The 23804-nt window shown below is 37.5% G+C and overlaps 1 protein-coding gene across 4 annotated transcripts in view; it reads left to right on the forward strand.

Annotated features, from left to right (window-relative positions):
* LOC149654089 (von Willebrand factor D and EGF domain-containing protein-like) overlaps nucleotides 1-23804 on the forward strand; it is a 135099-nt gene that overhangs the window by 105141 nt on the left and 6154 nt on the right. For 3 of the 4 annotated variants that reach the window (XM_089845467.1, XM_089845468.1, XM_089845469.1), the window contains 5 exons: nucleotides 7874-8296; nucleotides 22037-22284; nucleotides 22606-22695; nucleotides 22774-22909; nucleotides 23228-23439. In XM_089845467.1, coding sequence (XP_089701593.1) covers nucleotides 7874-8296; nucleotides 22037-22284; nucleotides 22606-22695; nucleotides 22774-22909; nucleotides 23228-23439 — 1109 coding nt within the window. Of the gene's footprint in view, nucleotides 1-6970; nucleotides 7692-7873; nucleotides 8297-22036; nucleotides 22285-22605; nucleotides 22696-22773; nucleotides 22910-23227; nucleotides 23440-23804 lie in introns of those variants that run through there. The other variant, XM_089845470.1, reaches the window with a different exon arrangement.

Consider the following 23804-nt stretch of genomic DNA (forward strand, 5'->3'; position numbering starts at 1 on the left):
ATATCTAAAGAGAGATAGGATAGCTCGGTTCCAGTGGATACGAGAAAGATATCTGATTTCCTTTAGAGTCTTTACACTTTTCTGAGCAGAGAAGTGTCCGGCTCTATAGTTGGACATACACTCTCGCGTCTTCCTCACGACACGATTTGCGTTTCAGCTCCCTTTCAAGACTTGTAGAATCAGAAGATGTTCAGAAAACATGGGTGCTTGTCGTCTTGCAAATTTCAAAGAGTTTGGGTTCAGTATAAACACTCTTGGGGTTTAATACAACCCTAATGATACTAGCTGTTATTGACCTACCATTACGTCAATTCTTTAACTGCGCAAATACCATGAACATAAGACAGTATTAGCTTTGAAAAAAAAAGTAAATAAAGTTGAAGTAATATCAATTAGTCTAAGACCATTAGTTAGGTATAACCCAGTTTCCGACAAAAAAAAAAAAAAAAGAAAGCCATAATGGCGTTAACAAAAAGGTAATAATGCGATATTGCAATCAACGAAAAGAGGTCGGCAATTTTGCTCCATGGCGATGAAGTATTCCCTCCCCCTTCTCTTCCTCGCTATGGAATCCAGCTCTGCATAAAAGCTGTTATAGGCACTCTTTTTTCCCTAATTTTAGTAGACGACGGTCGACGACAGAAGCGCCAGAAAGAATGTCTTCGAAATAGTTTCTGGTATACGTCCCCCTCCCCCGTGAACCTTAGCTGGTTCTCTCTCTCTCTCTCTCTTTCGGTTTCATCTGGAATCTGGATAGCGTATAGTACCCCCTAGATGAAAACGTGCCTGCAAATTAATTTCATGGCCCTAGATGCCACAAAACCAGAGAAAAATCGGTCGATAAAGAATGGCCAGTTCCTAAAACTTTTGACCGGCCTCTTTACCAGTACCACGCAGGTGAAATATCCGTCGAAATAGCTAGCTCCCTCTACCACCAACATTCAAAATATACGGTATTTTCCGAGACAGGCTCCTATATACTCTAGTTCAACAAATTGGTGAAAGTTTTATGGATCAATTAACCAAAGCTAAGACGTCAGAAATTGGCTCTTCCCCTTTAAGCTTTTTCCAAACTATTTTTCCTCATTCCAGTACTTTAACAAGAACAGTTCTTGGGAGATGGTATTGTTGCCCATCGGAATTTCAAACTTTAATGCAAAAGTGAGGGGACAATCTTCCTTATATTGTCTCCTCAACTATCTTATCTATAATCGTATGGTTTGGTACAGAGCTCTCCGAATGGATCTGTGAGGAATATCCTGAACGTAAAGAGAAAAGAAAGAAAGAGCGATTGAGCTTGGATTTTTTTTATCGACGTTTGGTCCGTTGGTGGGAAGGTTTTTAATTAATCCGTGTGAGCTGCGAGCTAGCCAAAATATAAAAGACTTCCATTAGCCTTTCGCACGCCGCGTCCCTCATACCCCATATCCCCACACCACTCTCTTGCCATTCTTTTCTTTACCGCTTCTTTAATACAATTCGATTTGAGCTGGAGATATAAGCTCTTTCTTATCTCATTATCTGAGAATAATTTCCCACCATCCACCAATCATTGACCTCCCACCCCCTGCAACTCCAAACATCCCTAGGCCCTGGTTTTATTTTTATATTAAGGAAATGATTGAACTTAAGCGCGGTGCTCTTTTTGATTAAAAACTTGTTTATTAGATCATTTTTCAAGGGATCAAAGGATCTACCAAGGAAGGCACTTGTTTTAAGAGTTTTTATTGTGATTCTTTTTTTCTTTTAAATTGAAGTGGTTCATTTTCATGTAAGTTTCTGTGAGTTCTCAATCGACTAACGAAAATTATTACACCAACCAAATGCAGTATATAATTTTACTTATCTTTGGGGTCGTTATATAGTTGTCAAATTGCATTAGGTGATTCATCATATATACCCCAATCATCTCCCTCGTCCTCGTGCCACCACCACTCTTTCTAGCCCCGACCGACACACGTCACATCACCCTTAATTAAGTCAAAAACGACCCCGATCTGGCTCTTTATTTCGTTATTCACGTCTGGTTATTTTATTTCCTCTTCTCCATCGTAACATTCCCAGACACCAATTAGCAACAAGAGACAATCTCGACTGTCTTTGGTAATTGTGTCAGTCGACACACTCCCTCTTTGAGCGCGAGCCTAAAATTTAATATCGAGATTCATTTCTGTGGGAAGGAAAAACGTGTGATATCCAATTAGTTACAACTCGATATTTGCCTTTTACTTTATTTTGTTTGCCAGAAGTTGATTAATCTGTGGCTTAACTTCATTAAAAATGGGATATATTTATAAGAAACGAAATGTATTTAATATGGGTACTTCAGTCTTATCTATTGCTGGGAACCTATGGGGGAAATTGGGGAGATAGACTGGATGGTATTCGAGTTGAGTTTGGGGCCTTCTGCTCCTGGTGTACACGTCAAGACGATACTGACTAACAGCTGCGAAGAATGTGTTATTATCTTTCTTCCATCATAAAAGAATGGTACTTTCACTACCGAAATTTCCCCCCTCCCCTTCTTTTTCGCGCCTTTTTGGAAACGCGGGTTCCGTTATTGCAAGCGATGCAACCCGATCCAACGCGTGCGTGGCTGGCATGGCATGGCGCTTTTTGACGTGCAGTGTACTGTTTCTTAAGCCTGTAGTCCAAATTGGGCGGCTTCATTTTCGCTCGGAATGATTTTAGTCCGACTGCAGCCTTGGGATTGGTTCAGTTCAGGTTCAATTTCCCTTGAAAATAACGTAATGTATGAGGATTTAAGTGATTTATATGATGATTTAGTTTAAACGTTCCCTTTTTAGGCTATTTTCAGTTATGATATAAATCTAGTTTACTAAATATTTTTAAAATGTCTCGGGACCTCTTGGAATTTGAGCCTGAAAAAAGGTTCACCCCATAGTAGTAAGATTCCATAACATATCTCTTACTATACTTCAGTTAAATCTATAAATAAAATCCAAAAAACTAGATGCTATAATTTTATAAATGGAGCTCCAATCGTCTGACAAGTTTGATTAGGTTATATAGTAGACGCTGTCGGCTTGCCTTTCACGGAACTCTAGAAGCCGCCATCTAACCTCGGCAGTAACTTGTCATATAGCTTTCTCACGTTCCTTACTAACGTGAGATTGACGTCATTAACCCCCTGGGGTTAATCTTTCTTTTAATGCGTCTCTCTTTTTTTTCCCCGTTGGGGGCGTCATCCCCTCTACCAATCCATATTTCTCCGCGCCCCTGACTTCTAAGTCATTTAATGGGACTTCGAGATCAGAATTGGGAGCCATGGTTTCATTTGTCCCATCTCTGTTTGAATTCACGCATCCCCGAACAACCCATGCCTGCTAATTGCAAACCTTCTATGTATGTGATTGGCTGTATTTGCAATATACGGGAGTGGGGGAGTTTATGCAAAATTCGTTCTGCAAAGTCAAAGCAAACAGACGTTCACCCAAAAGCATGTGCGAAACTCACAATAGTTCACACCGTTTCTTTATATCAGGATGCTTCATCTGTAAGATTTCTACCATTAGATTATACTTAGCAAAATTGTTGCCATGGGGTAGGGACAGAATATGCATTATTTTTAGATCGTCTGCATTAGGCAGACCACCATGCTTGGGTTCAGTCCTATACTAATTCAATAGTCTCTGGCCCCCTCTTATGATTCAGACAAGATTCAAACCAGCTTCAAGACAAGCACTTAACGTCATCGCTGCAGACAGCGTTCCACGAAACGTTGAAGGGAGAGGAAGTCATACAATTATTGTCACTGCATGAATTTACTGGGCGAGAAAGTTGATTCACATCCCCTCTTCCAGACACGAGAGAGTAAATCGTTTTCCCTTTTGAGAAGAAAAAGGCGAAAAAACATCCCCGCGTCATGCCAGTAACCACACGTTTGCCCATCCACGCTTTAACACCCCATAGAATAAGTGACTGCATGCGCTTCTAGAACCAACCACGACACTCTCTTATCGCTAAAAATCATCTTATAGAATTCTCCACGCGATTTTCTATTATAGCTGTAGCATCATTTCATGGATATAAGAAACGTGTGTGAAGACACCGATGCGCCAATCCTATAGGGAAAACATGAAAATTTGCAAAACTTGTTCAGATATCTATTCGTCATTCTCAAATGCATGCCTCTGAATTATGAACCGCGCGCCCAAAAAAATCACTGGGAGCATCTTTTACCCCACCCATTCAACCGGGATGATGTTCCCTAGTGTACCGGTCCATGCGGTAACTCCGAATAGAGTTTAAGTTAGGAAGGACCTAAGTATCTCACCTTTCCCAATGATGGCAGAATTCACCGGAGCTTCATGAAAGCGAGGTTAGAGTCCCTGTCCTCTCTCCAGGGGGTCCAAGGGTGCGCTCCGCGTCTTCTATCTCTTCTTTTGATAACCCTACATTAAACGCGACTCAGAAACGTACGAACGGAACGGAACTGTGCGTCATGCATGCCACGGTGCAGTATATGGAAAATTGCGAAGAATCGTGTGAGCGTATCAAGCTATTGTTGTTGTAACACCCCGCACTCTGCACCAATGCAACCTAATGAAATCCAGAGCACCCTAAACCAATATAAAGTTGTCAAATGCCAAAGTCCATTTATCTCAACAGAAATAGCCCGTGATGGTTAAATTTCTGGCCGACATTTTGAAAGATGGCGGCGTTTCAACCCCAAAAACCATAAAGCTGTCTTTTGTGAGTCGTTTCTGACCACCATTTTATAAAATGGTAGTTAATTGGTGAAATCTTTCGATGTACCAACTACTCAAGGGCTTGTAGCTACTTAAGGCTGCGAAACAAGTTTCAGGTTCCTAGGTAAACTAGTTTAGGCTGGACATACATTATCAGTCAGCGGATCTGGACTTTTACTTATATATATATATATATAAGTTATATATAAGTTATATATATATATATATATATAAGTTATATATAAGTTATATATATATATATATAAGTTATATATAAGTTATATATATATATATAAGTTAAGGAAAACGATAAACATGAGTAAAATGTCAGTCCTTTTACTTTTCTGATAACTTTTACACTTAATCAGTTTCTGTTTGTACCCTGAACTGATATCGATAGAATGGTATACGAAGGAAGTTGGGGATGCTTTAGGATCGTATGATACGGATGATACCGAGTTCGGGAAAAAAATATTCCGTGGGATTGACTTGGGTTAAAGAAAAGATCGCCTTGTTTTGGGAGGAAGGGGGAGCTGGAGTAAAGCATCACGGGATGGAGAGAAGGCGAGATAGTCTTATCGGAATGTCGAGTATCTTTTTCCTGATTCCATTCGTGTTTAATTGCGTGTTGACTCCGGTGCGCGATGACACATTCCTCAAATAATTGTTTGCGTTCCTCCACGGACCCTTTCTCTCTATATATATCTATCTTTGGCTTTACTAAGACCACGAAATTCCACGTACGTCAAAGCATGTTGCTATTTATAGCTTTCTTTGTGCACTAAGCTCGAATTCTCGTTATAATTTAGCTGAATCGCGAAGACGACTAAACATTGTTTGCTATTTGAAACTTATTTTTTACGATAGTCACACCAATTATCGGCAAAATATAAACTGAACTCAACTGTGATGATATTGGTAAGGGTAATTGCGAAGTACAGACGGGCTATGATAGGATAAATTGTTATAAGAAGTTGGGAAGGATATGGTGTCATTTCCATCGCCTCCGGGAGTACGTTTTTTCTGTCCCTTTCCCCGATGCAAAAAAAATATATAGATGGCAACTTCTTATCTTCAAACCGCTCCTCGACGTTTAGGTTTAGGTTGCAGTTGGAAGGATAGGGCGAGTGCCCAAGCTGTTAGTCCCTCTATCTCCACTCCCCCGACATTCCTTCGACCATCTCGAGTTACAAACATTTCTCTTATTTGTATAGCGGCCAAAATGTATATGGAATAGTTACTTGCACAAAAAAATACTCCTCTAGCTTCTCGACTGTGCCTCTCATAAACCAGCATCTTAAGTTGTGAATGTTTTAATTTCTGCTTGGAATAAATAATAAAGTGCATCATTTGGGCATGTTTACTTCAACCACCACATTCCTTAACACATGTGGTCAAGAAATGAGCGTGTTCGCATAAGTTCATAAGATATGTGAAGCATAAGTTTGTCACTGGTTGTTGAGACCTTACCATGAAGTGACGTAGGTCATAGATTCGAGGTAAAGCGACGCCTGGTGAGGCGCTGTCAAAGGCTTAGTACAGACTAAATAGGAACAAGATGGACTGCAAAATTAACCTAGTGTAGTCAATTCTCGCTTGTCGTTCTCGAACTAGCTCGAGCTGGAAGTCTCTAGCATTACGAAGTATAGGTAGTGTCATACTTATGGAATGCAACATAACTTATAAACTTATGATGTTGGTATTAGCAGAAATCATCAACCATTTACCTCTATGGTTACTTTATTCTCTTATCAGTGTGAATATTCATGATAGTATTTAATATATTCAGTCACTTACTAAAATATTCACAGTCTATGAATGAATAAAAAAACCTCACAGCTTTTGGTAAAACCCTGGAGTTAAATTTCGCAGGAACTAGCTATAGCTTAGGAAAGGAAATAAGCTCGAACAAGTTTTAAAATATCTTGGCTTGTGTGTAAGATGACGCTCTTATCCGTGGGAATAGGCAAATACGGGTTTAAAGTGACTAAACCCTTAAAATTTATTGAAATTAGACATGTGACACATGACACGACTATAGATTACTTTACAGCCTTTTAAAGCATTTTCAAGCACTTAACAACATACTCCCATGAATAATTTATATTCGATTAAATATCAGAATGGTAATTTTTCAAGAGATTGAATTGGGTTCGAAAAGGTACCGATCCTTTCGAATACACTTGTATAAGTTATATGAAACAAACTCCAAAACAAATAAGGTTCTTAAGAAAAACCAGCGTGTGGTGTATTTCTTTCCGCACAGGGTATACTGGCGGTGTTTTTTATTTATAAAATTAAAGCCAGCCGAAAGTTCTTGAGGCCCATACATACAGAATGACACGGAAACTCAAGTACACTGTTTGAAAAAAGAAATAAAAATACAGGCAAAACGAAGTATCTTTATACCTTTTCCAATGTAAACACATACGTTGTTTTTGATTTTAAAGATATGGTTCGGACTAGGGCGAGTTGACAACGCCCTACGGTGAAGCGCGTCCCTTGGAATCCTCCCAGAGAGCCTTGATAGCCTCGGCGGCACCCTGAGATCCAATTTACATCTAACCGGGCCTAAGGAAAGCTTTCAGAATATGAGAACGTGGTCCGTGGAAGAATTTTCGGTTGGAATGGTTGAGAAAATCCCTTTGATATTAACCAGTCAGCCTATGGACGTTTACCAGATCAACCATATGATCTACAAAGTCGTGGATTCGTGGTATATAGCTACTCAAAGGGATGAAGTAGGACTATAGAGTGGATGAGTATAGGACACACGCGTTCCCACGAGTTTTAAAAGAGAGGAAAGGCCATTATTTATTTTGCACCCTCTCGTGCTCGTCTCAGTTGTGTTTATTCATTGGGAGTCGTCGGTCTGTCCACCACGCGGCGCGTTCTTCCGTGCTTTTGGCTTATATTTCTCTCATCTCGCTGCGGGTTCTTATCGGTTCGAGATAAGCCTATCCGTCAATGCCCTCTTTGGTAATTGCTCCAATGCGTGCTTGACTATCAAGGCAGGCTTATATTTAAGTAAAGCTAGAGCAACACTACCATGCCAGTAAGGATATGTCAAGGCTTATCCGTGTAACGTTTCGCGTAACCTTTACCCTTTCCTATCGTATCGTGTCTAACAAGAATTTTGGTTTTGTTTGACCGCTTTACAGATCCCTGTAACAATCATTCGATTCTGGACGATTATCGAAGGAGCGCCGAATATCAAGCTACATCTACGCGAGGTCTTATTTGCGACAGGACCTTGGAAGCTGGGTGGTATCGATTTAAGTTGAATGGAACATCGGCCGACTTACCTACCACGTGCGCCGAGGTCAACCATTGCGGTACCCAAGCTCCAATATGGTTAGCCCTTGGTCAAGACGAGCGACTACCCGATGTTGGCGCTCAAACCACGTTAATGACGTGCACAACTTGGTCGTTTCCGGGTCAACGTCACTCGGCTTGTTGCGTTTTCCGAAATCAGGTCATAGTTCGAAACTGCGGCTCGTTTTACGTTTACAACTTGAAGGCGACCCAAGGATGTCACATGGCTTATTGCGCCACACCTAGCTACGCCTCCTACCAACCACAGGGTAAGGTTTTAACTATAAGTGGTGCTCATACGTCAATCACCCGGTCGAACCATTATTACTGGTATTGGTACTACGACCATCTTAGGCAGTATTATTATTACCGGTGGGTTGTTTCGCGTCAAATGTATTACTATCGTAGACGGTACAGATACTACCATTACGTATAGCGTAAAGAATCACGTCAATAACCTTTAATTAGAGAGTTGACTGAAGAAAGGGCTTTGAGGTTGGTAAATATTTACCCTAAAAAGGCCAAGTCTTGTTATAAATAACGTTCGACATACTGCGGAAATTACCAGTCTTCGAAGGTATTTTCGCCCCATTTAATTGGTAGTATCAGAAGTCCATTAAATTAGGCTAATTTAATGGACTTCTGGTAGTATTTATATATAGAAACGAGTATTTTCCAAGGTTGTATTTGTCTATATATAATCATTCCCAACCTGGGAAGGGAAAATGTTTGCAGCTTGACATAATATTATTTTTTTAAGGATTTTAGTATGTTTAAAAAATGCAATAATATATATTTATATATATATCCATGCACTATTCATATTAAACTTTTGTAGGTTTTTAACAACGGTTTATCCATATTTAAATATTTAGATAAGTTTCCTTCGTCTCCCATGGCGCGTTTTTCGAATTTAGATTGAATATAAATTGTTATGTAAGTCCATATAACCTTAAAGGAAAGTTCTAAACTAAAATTTTTTCGGCATTCTATGTCATTCGACAGAGCATATAATATAATGAATATTTCAAATTGGAACCATCTATACAAATATTTATATTGTAGATGCATTCGTTATTTGAAATAATCTTTATTTTTCTCTTTTAAATAAGATGGCAAAAGTTTAGTCGAAATATTTCCCTTAAAATGTAATAGGATTATTGTTAAGGTAACGAGATTGAGTTAAAATATTTAAATAATTTTAATACCGTTATTAGTAGGGAATACTTAAATGCTTTTATGTAAAACGCTTTCTTATTTAACATTACTAACTTTTAACATATCTGATTTTAAAATTTATTTTGTGTAAGTAATGACATAATTATTAACCTTTGCCCCAAGACTAACACAATAAAATAACATTTTGTTTTTGTTTTTATTATTTATTTTTTTTTCGTTTTATTATTTATTTTGTTTTTCGTTTTTATTATTTTATTTTTTTTATTTTTTGTTTTTATTATTTATTTATTTATTTTTGACTTTTATTATTTATTTTACTTTTTATTTAATTGTTTATTATTTATTTTTGGCTTTTATTATTTATTTTATTTTTCTTTTAATTGTTTATTTTTAATTTTTTCGAGAAGGTTTTGCTCCAAATATATAAACATTATCCTACAGGAAAGCTATCCACCAGGATGAATCAACTCCATGTATTTTCCCATAGCCCCTGTAGAAATGTTTCACACGCTGAACATTAATGTACAAAGAAAAGCGACCTACCAGGGGCAATTTGAAATATACGTACACAATAATACAAAAATAGGTCAAATTTATACCCTTTGAATTTTCCCACGGTAAACAACACGATAATGTTCCCTTATTTACATCATTCGACGTCTTATTTTCCTTTTAATATAAATATTAACAAATAAAATTATGCTTCGACACGTTAATATAAGCCAGAAAACTATAAGACCAATTCCATTTCTCAGTCATTTTATCCAAATCCTTTATTTTTTGTAACAAACAAATAGTGTCAGCAACACACTAACAAAACAGGCGGATAATTAACCCTCATTAGACCCAAGGTAACGTATATAGGGTTCGAGAATGGTAAACCTAACAAAAGAAAGACAACTAGTCCCTTGTTTTAGCTAAGGGAATAAAACATCTGGCTCGACAAACACGCTTAAAATATGTTATAAGCTTTCTTGACCCGGATCAAACTTCCTAATTCGTAGTATATATCATACAAATCGATAATTTATTCAATTTCACCCAAGAATATTGATTGAAAGTTGAGAAATTAGAAACGGGTTGCCGAATATCAAAATAGAGCATTTAAAAATACCAAAGCTTCAAAAATGACTAACTTCAACATGTTAGACGTTTCTACGTTTTACGTTAATTAATGAGCTAATTATTAAGCGCAGTTAGTAGAGTGCCACAATTTATGAAAATAAATATTTTGATGATGTCAATAGCCAGCCTAATATTCATGGAAGCTATAAATAAATCCATGTAAAATCAATAGCTGCGTGAAAATAAGTATCGGATATTCTTTCACGTTCGTGTTGTTAATAGCGAGACATATTGTCATTTATATGAAACGAGTCTAGTTAATTAAACAACTATTGTATAACTAGCTCAGCATACTTTAGGGATACAAATAGAAATTACGAGTAAGAAAATTTATTATCTCTGTTCCTTTCGAATCAATATTATTTGCTCCACGAATCTAGCTAATTAAATTTAAACAAACAAAAATGCCTCTAAGGAAAAGAAACAAAGTTAAAAAGTTACACTGTAAGAATGATAAAATCCTTGGGGAGTCACCGATAAATCTTATATTGTATTTTTAAGTAAAAAACGGGTCTGGAGAAGATTGTTTATATCAGCGCGAGTTTATTCTAGGGATGGGAGTTTCTAAGGGTATTTTAAAGCGATGTTAGCTTTGATTGTAGTGTATTCTCAACGTGAAATTAAAATTAGGCCTCCGATAAGGGAAGAGGATCGGATAGGGGGATAGGAGTGAGTAAATTTTCAATCTCTGGCAAATAGATTTTTAGAGGGGTTCCGTTTTTAGCAACAGATGTCGTTGCCCGCCGTGATTAGGGCACACACACACGCGGGCCTAATGAGTAAAAAGAACCGCTTAATTAGACTCGAATTCCAGATGCTTGATCCGCCTAATTGGAAAGACCCTTAGCCCGTACCCCTACGCTATACTTATACCGCCACGGTTTTTTTAGCCTCGACTCTGAGACATCAGCCAAGTGATAACCCTAAACTTCAGCAAAGTGGGTAAGAATTTTGTAACTAAACTCACGTCGCAACCCGGAAAAGGTTAGTTTAATTAACAACGTCACTCGCTCGTCTATTACTAAAAAAAGGGGGATCATTTCTGCATTGCCCTCTTGCACTTTTTAGAGATGATCACATATATAAAGGTCACGCCTAATCACTCTTTAATGTCAAACCCCGAGGGACGAAATTAATAGGCGAAAAATTAATTGCTTAAAATAAATTAATAATAGGCCTAATTATTGCAACTTTAAGCGGATTATGAGTCCGTGAAGTTGATTTCAGATGCAAAATTCTGAATTGGAAATAGAGTATCAGTATTATTTTTTTATCAATACAAATCAAAAACCCGTATAAGACAACAGATTAAGTAACTTCCTGGTTTGCAATGTCAATATTGCTGTCTGGAATAGTAGACCAAAAAAACCTATAGATAGTTTCCACACATGGAGGATTCATACCATTTACACCAGGAAGCCAGGATGGGCTATATGGAGCACAGAAATCCGTCTGCTTTTTGTCCTCCACGTAGCCTGGTCTTCTGGTGTAAATGTTATGAATCCTCCATGTTTGTGAAGTATCTACATGTATTTGGTAGAATATACTTTAAACTTTATCTCTAAAAGGTTTTATCTTTCGCTCTCTCTGTCTCTCTCTGTCTGTGTCTCTCTCTCTCTCTCTCTCTCTCTCTGTCTGTGTGTCTCTCTCTCTCTGTCTGTGTGTCTCTCTCTCTCGACTGCACGAACAAATTTTAACGGACATTGCAATATCTGTGCTAAGAGATTCAATTGCGCAGCTTAACTTTCATCTCCATTCTTCTTAATTAAATGATAAAGTTATTCATAACTTAGCTTTGTTTAAACTAAACTAAAAAAAATAAACAAAAAAATTATTTTAAATACTTGGTTAACGATGTCACGCGACTGATTTGGTACACTGTGTATATGCAACCCTATAATGGTTAGGGCAGTTTTTACTCCTAAATAAAGGAATGATCATCATCTCTCTCTCTTTCTGAAAAACCGAATTTGAGATCCTGCATGATTTGCATTATATATCTAGGCGAAATTGTGAAGTTTTATATCTAGGTTTGGGTCTCAATTTGGGACGGGTATACTTGTCCCAATGTTAAGCTTAGTAAAACTAGCTAGCCTTGGGCGAAATTTAAGGCCTTGAAATATTAATGCAAAAAGCGTTGTCCCCTTTTACGACAAAACACTCGGGAGACATTAGATCCGCTTCCCTCCGAAATTGATACGAAACCCGCAAGAAATAAAGTAAAACTGTCTCATTCCCTTTTGCCAAGGGACAATCAACAAGATGTGCAGGACATCATATTAACCCTGCGTAGAAGAAACTCACGTACTTTATAAGCTTGTGAAATTGATTCACTCAGTGACCTATCACTGTATCTCCAGAGCCCTTTGACCTGTCTTTTTCAATAACTGCAAATATTTCAAAAATAAATAAATTTTATCTTTCCTCATTTATCAGTTTAAGATACTACGAAACCTTAGTTTCAACTATAGGGATTTAAAACCGAAATTCAGTGATATCAGCAATGGTCCCGAATTAAATTTCCTTCCAGGATAGGGACCGAGTTCTATTCGTTTTTCTCATGCGCTTGTAATGGACGGGAAATATCGGTGGTAGCTCAAAGCTATAGATACTTAACACGTTGAAAAGCAGCCCAAAACAACGCGATATATTCGAAGTATCGGAATAATACAGCGTGTGGGAATGTTTGGCTAGCAAGATGCTAAGAGAGTATAAAGGACAATATCTAAAGCAGGGGTCTTATGAGAAAGTGAAAGGATAGTTTACGAAAAGTCGACGTCTTTTTATTATATTCTATTCCGAGACGAGGCTTAAGGCTGAAGAATAAGAGAAATATATATTGGCTATTTTGTAATGTTAAGAAAGAACCTTTGCCTTCTTTTGAAGTCGCCGTTTTTTCACGCCAATTCAAACAACATCACTCTGAAGAAAAATAAGAATTTATCAATTTTTATTTCTGGATATGGGCCTAGTATATATTTCAATTTGATTGGTTATTTAGCTTTGCCAGAAAAGGATAAAGATATTTGAGTATGTCTATTTTTTCTCGTGCTAATAATGAAGGATGACGCACTTTTTTTTGACCAAGGCCTAAGGCGGTGTAGATTTTAAGCTTTCTTAGAATCGCTTGTTGATGCTATTCTAGTCATTTGAATTTAATGAAAAACTAGAGAGACAACTATAATTAATACTCTCCCAAATGACGTATAGCTATCGCGTCACCCAATTAAGATACGAGATTTTTAATAAACCTTCTTAAATAGTAATATTCTTCCAAGGCTTAGTGCGTGTACTGAGGAAGTTAAGATTAAGAACCACTTCCTATATTTCAATTTCGTGTATATAGGAAGTTACCTTAAGTTTTCTAAATATTAAATCACGAACTAAGGAGAAATTTTTCAAAACAAGTTGCGTATATTTAGTAATGTATCTTTGTTATATAAGTAGGGGGGGGGAATTTAGCCGTATATAAATCTGAAGTCTTTATATAAGTTATAAAATAAAAAGCCTCTTAGAAAGATTTGGCCAGGGATTAAAGCTCGGGGTAAGCAGATTATAACAGGCTAATACCGGCAGCTAGGAAAATCCGTCTAGTGACTAGTTTGGTCACGCTCGCCCAATGGTTTCTAACGGCTAAGGATATACAATAAAAAAGGCTAGATATATCTTTGCTTCACGTACGTTATACTCTTTGCTTTTAGAGTTTTAGGAAAGCTAAAGGATTTTAGGATGGATTTTGTTTCATCGATCGAAACAAAAGACTTTCTCTCAAAGAAGCAATAGAAGGAGAGAAATTGCAGAGGAAAAAGCTTTCGGCTTTTAGTTCTGTTTTATAGATTTAATATTAGTAGGGTCTTTTTCTGTCCATAGCATCAAAGGATTCTCTATGCAAAGGTTATCATCAATGAATATGGGACAAAAATTTTATTTTATTCAAATCTTATTTTCTTACTATGTTCTTTAAGTTAGAGGACTTGGGCATTTTGATCTATCACAGATTTTAAGGCTTCAGACCAATTTAGTTACGTCTTTTCTTGTTAAAATACCTTTAGTATAAATATAATCAGAAGAGCATAATAGAAGAAGGATGACACTCTGTATCATATTAATACTTTTTTTTTTTTTTTTTGCTCCTGAGGGGGGATACGAGCTAGGGCTGAATGAAGCCTTACAGCTGCGATTTCTTAGGTTGAAAATTGTGAGAGGAATTAATTAAAGGTTTAAGTGGTGTTTAAGTTTGGTTTTAAATTGCACAAGTGATTTTAGGGAGATAATCTCAGGGGGTAGGGAATTCCAGATGGGGACCAACCGATGGAAAAAAGAGTGCTTCAGTTGATTTTTACGAGCCTGTTGACGAAATAATTTTCTATGGTGACCACGGGTGGGGATAGACGAGGGAGCAGCGGAAAAGAATCTTTGGTCGGGACAATTTAGGATTTTGAATAAACTGATTAGGTCGAGGTAAGACCGACGAGTAGTCAAAGAAGGCCAACCAAGGGTAGATAGCCTACTGTCTCTGGGTTGATGTTTTAGGATACGCGGTAGTCGAGAGAAGGAACCCTGAATGTTGTCTAGTTGTTGAATGTCGAGAGCTGAGTGAGGGTTCCAGATTTGGCTACCAAATTCTAGGACTGAATTCTAGTTATGAAAAATGATTCTTCCCAGGCTCATGTACCCTTTTTGTTTGATCTCGCGCTCATCAAACTTCAGATGAGCATCGTACCGTGCTAGGGTGAATTCTTTAACTGTTTGGTACGAAGTCCTCAACAATCAACCCACAAACCTTGATTGTCTTAACGTGGGACAAAAATCCACAAGCGCATGCATGCGCCTTGGCAAATAGTTAAGCGCTAATAGAGTAATGATGAGGGGGAACTATTTATCTCGTATGTGATTCGGTTTAGTATCCTTGCTATAATAAATGTTCCAGATGATGTTGGGAAGAATCATGTTACAAATACCCCGCTTTGTGGTATGTACACTTCCCTCGAAAGGAAGTATTATATACTTCTAATAAAATATTATATTTAAAATAAATATTTATTACCGTGCATCTAAAATACAAATTGATCTCTGAGAAATTTACCACAGTTTTGTCGAGAGATTCAATGGGTTCGAATAAAAATGAACAGGAGGCCTTGCGAGTATTATAGTCATTATTTTATTAGTTAATCTCTGTACACATCATTTAGAAACAACTCCGCGGTGAACTTAACCCTTTCAAAAATTAGAGAGGGTCTTTGTGGATGATATTATCAGCTGAGGAAATAATTACGGCGTTGTTAGAGCTTGAATATTAAGTACATAACGTTGCCTAAGAGCGGGGGGGGGGGGCATTACTTTGGAGGTTCTCTCTCTCATTCTCTCTGGACTCTAATGAGATTTTTCTTTCATTCATTTTGCCCTCGAAAAATTTAACGACCTTCTACCTTTACATTATAAAATCGCTTCCAACAAGATATTAAATTCAGCTCTCTTTCATCTGACTCCCCCCCCCCGAAAAGGTCCAGTAAAATTAGGTCAATTTCCTGATAATAGTTTAGCCTCTTTTCAATGGGTTCCCTTTGAAATTAAGTCGTATGCTTTTCATTTATTTTTCAAAAAAGAAATTGGATGGCTATGATAGGTAATGGCCGCGTCTTTACGTAAACGTTGCTGTTTAAAGGTAGATTGAAATAACTTTGAGAAGATCCCGAGGTGAGGCTAACACTGGAAAAAGAACTTTTAGAAAACTAGCTGTTACCCGCGGCGTCGCTCGCGTGTAATAAGAACTTCCATCAAAATGATATAAAGAATGGGTAGATTTTACTGATGACTAATATTTTTGTAGCATCCTAGGAGCGAAGGCACTCGGCGTTGCCCGTCAGCCCGTCGGGACATTTTTATTACGCGGACATTATTCCATGAAGAAGGGCTTTTAAATTTCTGGCCGCCATTTAAAAAGATGGCAACAATTCGAACCCAAAAGACTATTCAGCCCGTCTATAGGTTAAAGGAAACCAGTGTACTAAATATTTGTGAAATCGGTTGAATCGCGCGGACTTTGTTGCATAGAGAAGATTTTTTATATTTCTGGGCGCCATTTTTTAAGATGGAGGCGGATTGGAAAAATATTTCTTAGTACGCGCCTACTACTTATGAGTAACGTTCCTGCAATTTTCAGCCTTCTATAGAACAAGCGGTTTGGGTTGGGCGTTGATTATCAGTCAGTCTGTCAGGACTTTGATTTATATAGATATAGATTACTTTCGTTTCATCTTACCTTTAGAACGTTATTTATGGCAACAGTTCATACTCCATTTTAATTTAAGGGAAATAAACCTCTATTAAAGTTTTTGTAATTAGAATTTGGCTTTGATAAATTAATCTCAATCAATCGACATTCAAGTAATCATTCAAAATAGATTAGAATCTTATATTCTGTTGGTTTATCAGGAACGCGAATTGATTATTAGCGTCGACTTAGGCCTTTGCGACAACCTTTAGGGAGGACACTATATATATATATATTGATCGGATTAAATTTGTCCAAACTAAATTGATGGTTTATTACGAAGCGGTTTAATTAGCCTCTGATGTAATTAATTTCAACTTGAGTATGTAGTTCAAAACTATACAGTTTCAATATTTAATCGCGCTAGCCTGCGTTCGTTGCATTCTCGATAGTTGATTAGTGAAGTAAATCAATTAGAAGATTTCAACAGTTCTCAATATGTATAAAAATATTTTTAATTCTTAATTGAACCTTGAATATTGAGAAAAAAAAGTTCAGGCAGCATAACATTATACCAAGAAGTGATATCTAGTTTATTAGGGGGAAGGTATAAGATACCTAAGTATTCACGCGCCATAGTCTCAGTCCCCTTTCAAAATACAAGGGGGGGGACGTAAAAGGAGGCCGGGCTATTTCGCTTCTCCTCAGTCGGAAAATACAAGTAATTTTCGTCATTCGCGTCGCACTGAAGTGAGTTTTCAAGAACCAATGAGATGCTGGTTGTAATTGGAGGCGGCGGGGATTAACTCCGGACCTACGTTTGGACTGGATATAAAGCTTTCTAGCTTTGTGGTGAATTTATACCTTCTCCCTAATAAACTAGATATTACTTCTTGATCACACTATGAATGCGTTTAAGTCTCCCATTAATATAGAAGCCAGAGTTATGACGTGGTCAATTCTTCTGGCTGAATTAAAAAAAAATTAGCTACCCATTAACCTCTAAAAGCCAAGTCAAAAAAACCCACATTATTGACTGTTCAAGATACGAGGTTAAGAACTAAGTCATGGTGCAGTCACAAGTCCCTAATAAACTAGATATCACTTCTTGGTATAATATTATGCTGCCTTCACTTTAACCTTTATATTTCAACTCTCGTTTCTTAGCTCTCCTTGTTTTCTCACACAATTCTCGCGTTTTTTTAAGGTTTAAAAAAATATATATAATAGGAGATGCCAGATAATAAATCAGGATTTTATGTCAGTGAGACGGAAGCCGTGGATTGGTGGTGGTGTTAGGGGGGATGACAGGAAAGGAAGGGAGTTTGAAATTTTCTTCAGCAAAGTCTTACTTAACTCTTGTATTATATATAAGCCACTCTCAACGGCGGCAATGGTATCCTGGCATCTCTTTTAATAAGAAAACTGAGAAAACCGAATCCCCTTAGGTCCTAGGTAGCTGGTATACTGTTGGATATCGTTTTCTAAAGAATGGCCAGACTATACAGCTACAGCTACTACCTCTTTCAGATTCTATCAAATTGTTATAAGATCGCCTGTCCGAAAAAAAAAGAGTTTATACTGTAAAAATAACGAAAAGAATCGACGCCGCGCTACCGCCAGCCAATTCGAAAGGGGGAAAAATATATATATATCTACGTTTTATTTTCTTTTTTTTTTCTTTTCAACGAAAGCCGAAGAAGGTAAAAAAAGTCAAGAACAAGACATAGGCCTAGCTGCTGTGAAAGTATACTTACTGTATACACTAGGTGTTTGTAGGAATGGTGAGGTGGGATATAACTTTGAACAAGAATTTAGTATTTTTTTTTTTTTTTGGTACACCTTTCGATTTATTTAAGGGCAAATATGTAGTAGTTGACATTACCGTGATTTTTAATAGCTTTACCCATTTGAAATTTGCGTTTCATTTGCGCCCAGAGTAGGTTTTGCACGTGTTCCAATAGCGCCCAGAGCAGATTTTGCACGTGTTTCATTTGCGCCCAGAGCAGATTATGCACGTGTTCCATTTGCGCCCAGAGCAGATTTTGCACGTGTTCCAATAGCGCCCAGAGCAGATTTTGCACGTGTTCCAATAGCGCCCAGAGCAGGTTTTGCACGTGTTCCATTTGCGCCCAGAGCAGATTTTGCACGTGTTCCAATAGCGCCCAGAGCAGATTTTGCACGTGTTCCAATAGCGCCCAGAGCAGGTTTTGCACGTGTTCCATTTGCGCCCAGAGCAGGTTTTGCACGTGTTCCATTTGCTCCCAGAGCGGTAGGTTTTGTTCCAGTTATTTTTCAGTAAAATTATAGACCAAGGTCTAGAACGAAATATTTAATTTGTCTCTCGATCATAGCAGATCTGACTGAGGAGATAAAGGCTGATCCAGAGCAAGTCTGGACTCTGGAGCAGTCAAATGGAAAATGCTATTAGAAATCCCCAGTAAGATAGCTTCTCCCTGAACAATAATGCAATGGAAGATAGACATTTCTACAGGGGCAATGGGAAAATTCAATAAGATCGGAGTTTCAGAATGATGGCTTCCCCGCCAAGCATTTCATACGTAATATTATTATATAAAATTCAACCTCAGCCTTCGCCATCCATTGTTCCCTTCCACGGCGATTGAGTACAGAATTTCACGGCCTACGTTTTAATTCCATACTCTCAGGGTTGGACTTGATATATGTCGAATGGTTAAGCTGCAGTTGAGTCAGATTTGTAGACGAAACGTTTCTCTGGAAACCATCAGCTCGAAAACAATCTAGGATTAAGGGAAATAGCTAATTCTGAGTTACAGTGTTTTGACACTAAGATAAGTATACTACAGATCCTGAAAGTGGAACGAATGTTTGGACGAAAGTGCACATGGGAACCTAGAATTTTAAACGATTTCTTCTACCCTTTTAAGTATCGGGATATATTTTGCTCAGAACCTTCCGAGCGTTGGGTACCCATGGCGTTTCCACTTCGCTACAATCTTTCTCTGAGAGAACCCAATAGATAACGCTAATAAATATCAAATCGAAGTTCGTAGCTTTATCGAGGCTATCACTCGGATTCAATATCGCCTTGAATTTAGAGCTTTCTTGGGAAATTGTGGCCTGGAGCTGTCCGAGAGATTGGGAAGAGGGCATCCGAAAGAGTAAGAGTTCTTTACTAGTGTTCCGCCGACTACAAAATCTCTTACATTCGACCTACTTTCGCTATAATCGAATCGGGAGGAGCCAAAAAATAGAAATATAATATGTCTTCTCTCCAAGGCTCTCTCTCTCACTCCCTCTCTCTCTCTCTCTCTCTCTCGCTCTCTCTCTCTCTCTCTCTCAAACCTCCTTTACTCGATAATTCTTAAAGTGAGGTTGAATAGGTGAAAAAAATCACTTGTTATTTTCAACACCCGAAATATTCCTAACGTAAAGGTTAGGCTAAAATTGTTCTTTTTATTCAAGGAGGCCTGTAAAATAATGACAATTGTAATCGTGTATCCATTCCATCTACAATATTAAAAAATATACAGGTAATTAAGTGTACTTACCGGAACCTGCATGCACGCTTATTCCCTCTGCGAAACAGATCATGACGTAATGCTATGTGGGGACTCTAATTGGAAACCTTAGTCTAACGCGTCATTCGCTTCACTGAGAGCTGTAGCGTGCAGGGTCGTGTCATAAAACTTAAAGAGTTACTGCCATAATTTTCGTCATCCACAAACTTAAAATACGAAAAAAATCCTTGAAAAATCTAGTTTATTATGATATGTTTACTTTTGTATTTGGTTTCGAAGAAATTTATAAAATTGCAATCAAAGTTTTGTGTTTGGAAAAGGCTTAGCTAAATTATGTTCCGTTTGATGACGTAGTAAGGAGAAATTTTCTCTCTTGATGTCGCTCACGTGACGCCTGTTAGTGTCTCAGCGCCGCGTTAAGCCTAATTTATTCAGATTCGCGCGGCATTAGTATACTCGGGAGTCTCGGGCGCGCGCGCTTGGCTTTTCCGCGAGATGCCGTGAGTGACGTAGCAAGGAGAAAAACCCGCCAAAAATCTTCTCCGCAAATTTGCTTTTTCCCCCAAATTTCAAGTTTTCGAAGTGTTTTTTCTGTGTTTTCCTCATATTTAAATATTTATTAAGCATATTTTTGGAATCAGAAGAGTTTAAACTCTCAAAAAAATGTTTTCTTTAGTTTTGAAATTGTTTTTAAATCAGTTCAGTATTCCTTTAATTACTGGTATCTTTTTCAATATTGTAGATGACTATGTGATTTCAATTTGAAATATTCGATACTTCACTTAGTCTTTTGAAAAAAAAAAAAAATGAAAAGCATTCTAGAAATAATCGTTATTTTTAAGTGATCTGTGTAGAAATATTAATTAAAAGGTTAGGCTTAGTGTTAATCTAAGTGATATCAAGCTTATTTAACACGCAGTTTTACCTGACACACAATTTTATTCAATTCACGCAGACTTTAAAGTTAGAAATCCACGTGACCTCTTTTTGGCTGGCCATTGGTAGAAAAAGAAAAATGATCGAAATTTAAACCTTTAGGGAGTGTATCAAAGGCAATCGTCCAAAGCAATTGAGAACGGAGAAAGATATATATACACTTGGATATACGATTGGATAGCTGAGAAGAGAAATCAAACGCGCCCTTGGCTATATTTGACACTAAAGGCCTTTCGAAATAATATCGCTCCGGTTTCCCTAAATTCAATCGCCAAAGAGAGGCGAGGCCATAAAGAAGATTTCGTGTTGTACGGTTAGGTATCTTCCAAAGAAATTTTGAATTTAGATACATTAGGCCTAACGTATACTTTGAGATTCAATTCTATCTCCAGGGCATTACATTTCTTTTGCACATTTTTCTTGTTAAAAAAAACAAACTTAATTACTCTAACATCACCACAACCCAGGCCAGGTCTACTGTATATTAATGTTTAAATAATTTCCAAAATAAATAAGTAAATATTTGCCAAAAACCTCAGAATTGATATAATAATATCTAACTTGCAAATTAGTTTCTTTTGAGATTAGAAAATAAGGAGAGAAGAAAAAAAAAGATGTATCGCTATATAGTTTCAATGAAAAATCTTAGAAGTTAATTTAAAATGCAAATTATATTAATTACGTACGCCGAAAGGGATAGAATTTGCCTATATTTCTTTTCTTTTGAAATAGAAACACCGCGAGGGATTTGGAATTTGGGGAGTCTTTATCATCAGACCCAATCTGATTTCTTTCTTTTCAAAAAATTTTGAAAGAAAAAAAAGTAATGAAAAATTTCCCAAAAACGAAATAAATTTTCGTAGAAATCTAGCAAGGTTTCTTCCGCTGTGTCAATTATCATCGTAATATAAGATGTCTCCAATTTATTTATTTTTTTCCTCAAATTTTCGTTCCCTAAATTACGCATCTCATTTGCATATAAAATTTATGACTTTTTAGAATAGATTTTCTTGTTTTTTTAATGAATTTTATTTTATTTCTTTTTATGTTAGCTATCGAAGCTATCAGCCTTCCAAGTAAACCTCATATTCAACCTCGAGTATCTAATAATTCCGTGGAATTGGTGTGTTCATTCGGTACATTTGGACATCAAGTTGCTCCGCCTGAAAGGGTCTTCACCGTTATATGGTATAAATTACTTCAACCCGAGGATACGAGGGTGCTGTTGAGGACAGTCTACGATGTTCGGGAATTGCAGGACACGATACAAATAGCCGAATTTCTAAAATTAGGAGATAGGGTAAGTTATATTATAATTTAAAAGCGGTTTCTACTTAATTTCAGAGTATTAATTCACTCCAAGAGCGTATTATATAGTCCGTGTTGAACTAAAAAATAGTTTTATGTCGATAATAAGAAAATTCGACAGACCGAGGGGCCATTCACTCGAGGTAATTGGTGTACATACGACTGTTACTAAAGGGATTACGCGTATAATCTTGTGACGTCCTACATTTCACAGATCTAGATTGATAGGTGTACAGGGAATCTAAGAGTGATTAGCCCCTCGTGAAATTAAAATATTAATAGACCTACATAGTAAAAAAAATTGTTAACTTAGGTTGTTTGCGAAGTTCAAGTATACGAGGAGACTTCAAACTCGGTGCGAAATTCAACGTTCGTCAGTGAAGCCTTCTTCTTAGGCATCAAAGTAAATATAAACATAAATTTGTCTGAAAATTGCCGCTAGGATGGTCAAACTGAAAAGGTATTTAATTATTCCGTAAAGGTCGAGCCCAAAACTTTAAATATTCAAGAGGACGGTAGCTTGCATCGTTTACGCTTCTCTTTGTCAATACCCTACTTGTGCCCTTCTCTCTCACCCAACTGTAAAGTCGTCATCCAATTGAAAACCAGAGTAATGTGTAGGTACTTACGCGTATTAATTGATTAAGCGCGAAATTTATTCCCCTCTCCCCTTCTTTATGAATAACTTGTTAGAAAATACGCTTGATTTTTAAAAGACAGGATGAAAAATGATATCACCCTGTGTTTCAGAAAGTCATAAACGTATCGTTACATCATTAGGTATTAGGGTCGAAATGTCCCATAAAGAGAAAATTCTTACTTAAGACTTTGACGATGTTTTAAGTGTGGTGTTAGGGAACTATATTTTTGTTCCTCGTATATTTTCAATCCGTCACGCGATGGCTCGTGGGTATTCGACTGACGCCGTCGTATAGCTTCCAGCATGCGTCCCGCCGACATCAGTCTGTCAGCTTGCGAAGTGGCCATCTCCACGGGGGAATGCGACGTCGATTGCGGTTCGGCCGAAGTTAAAGTCAAAGCTGTCCAGGACTTCATGAATGATGGCACCACGCAGAATGTCATCGAAACGACGCTCCTAGCGAAAGACGATCCTTTCTGGAGTGGCTACGACACTCTAGACGTCGAGGTGAGAGAAAGAGTGACGTCCCCCAACCTAATGTGTCACAACCAAAGACCAAAGCATTCCCCAAGGGCAGGGCCAATGTTTTTTACCCTAGTCAAACCTTTAACTGGGAAACTAGTAGCTTTTAAACGCTTCATCCCTCGAGTCTCAACCGGAGAGAAACGCGAGAGTTTCTATTTTTCAAGGGTACCATCGCGTGTTCACTCTCAACTTGAAAAAGTTCCCTGTATACTCAGTTGCATCGAAAGAATGTGTCAGAATTCTAGAAAAAGTGGGATTTTAACGTACATCCTTTCTCAGATTGTAAGCTTATATAAATCCCAGACTTTTTACAGATTTATAATCTTAGAAAGTGCTCCCGCGTAACA

The sequence above is a fragment of the Phalangium opilio genome, unplaced genomic scaffold, assembly GCF_054372755.1.
Source record: "Phalangium opilio isolate 3A_F unplaced genomic scaffold, DU_Popi_V2 ptg000079l_1, whole genome shotgun sequence".
NCBI classification, from domain to species: Eukaryota; Metazoa; Arthropoda; class Arachnida; order Opiliones; family Phalangiidae; genus Phalangium; species Phalangium opilio.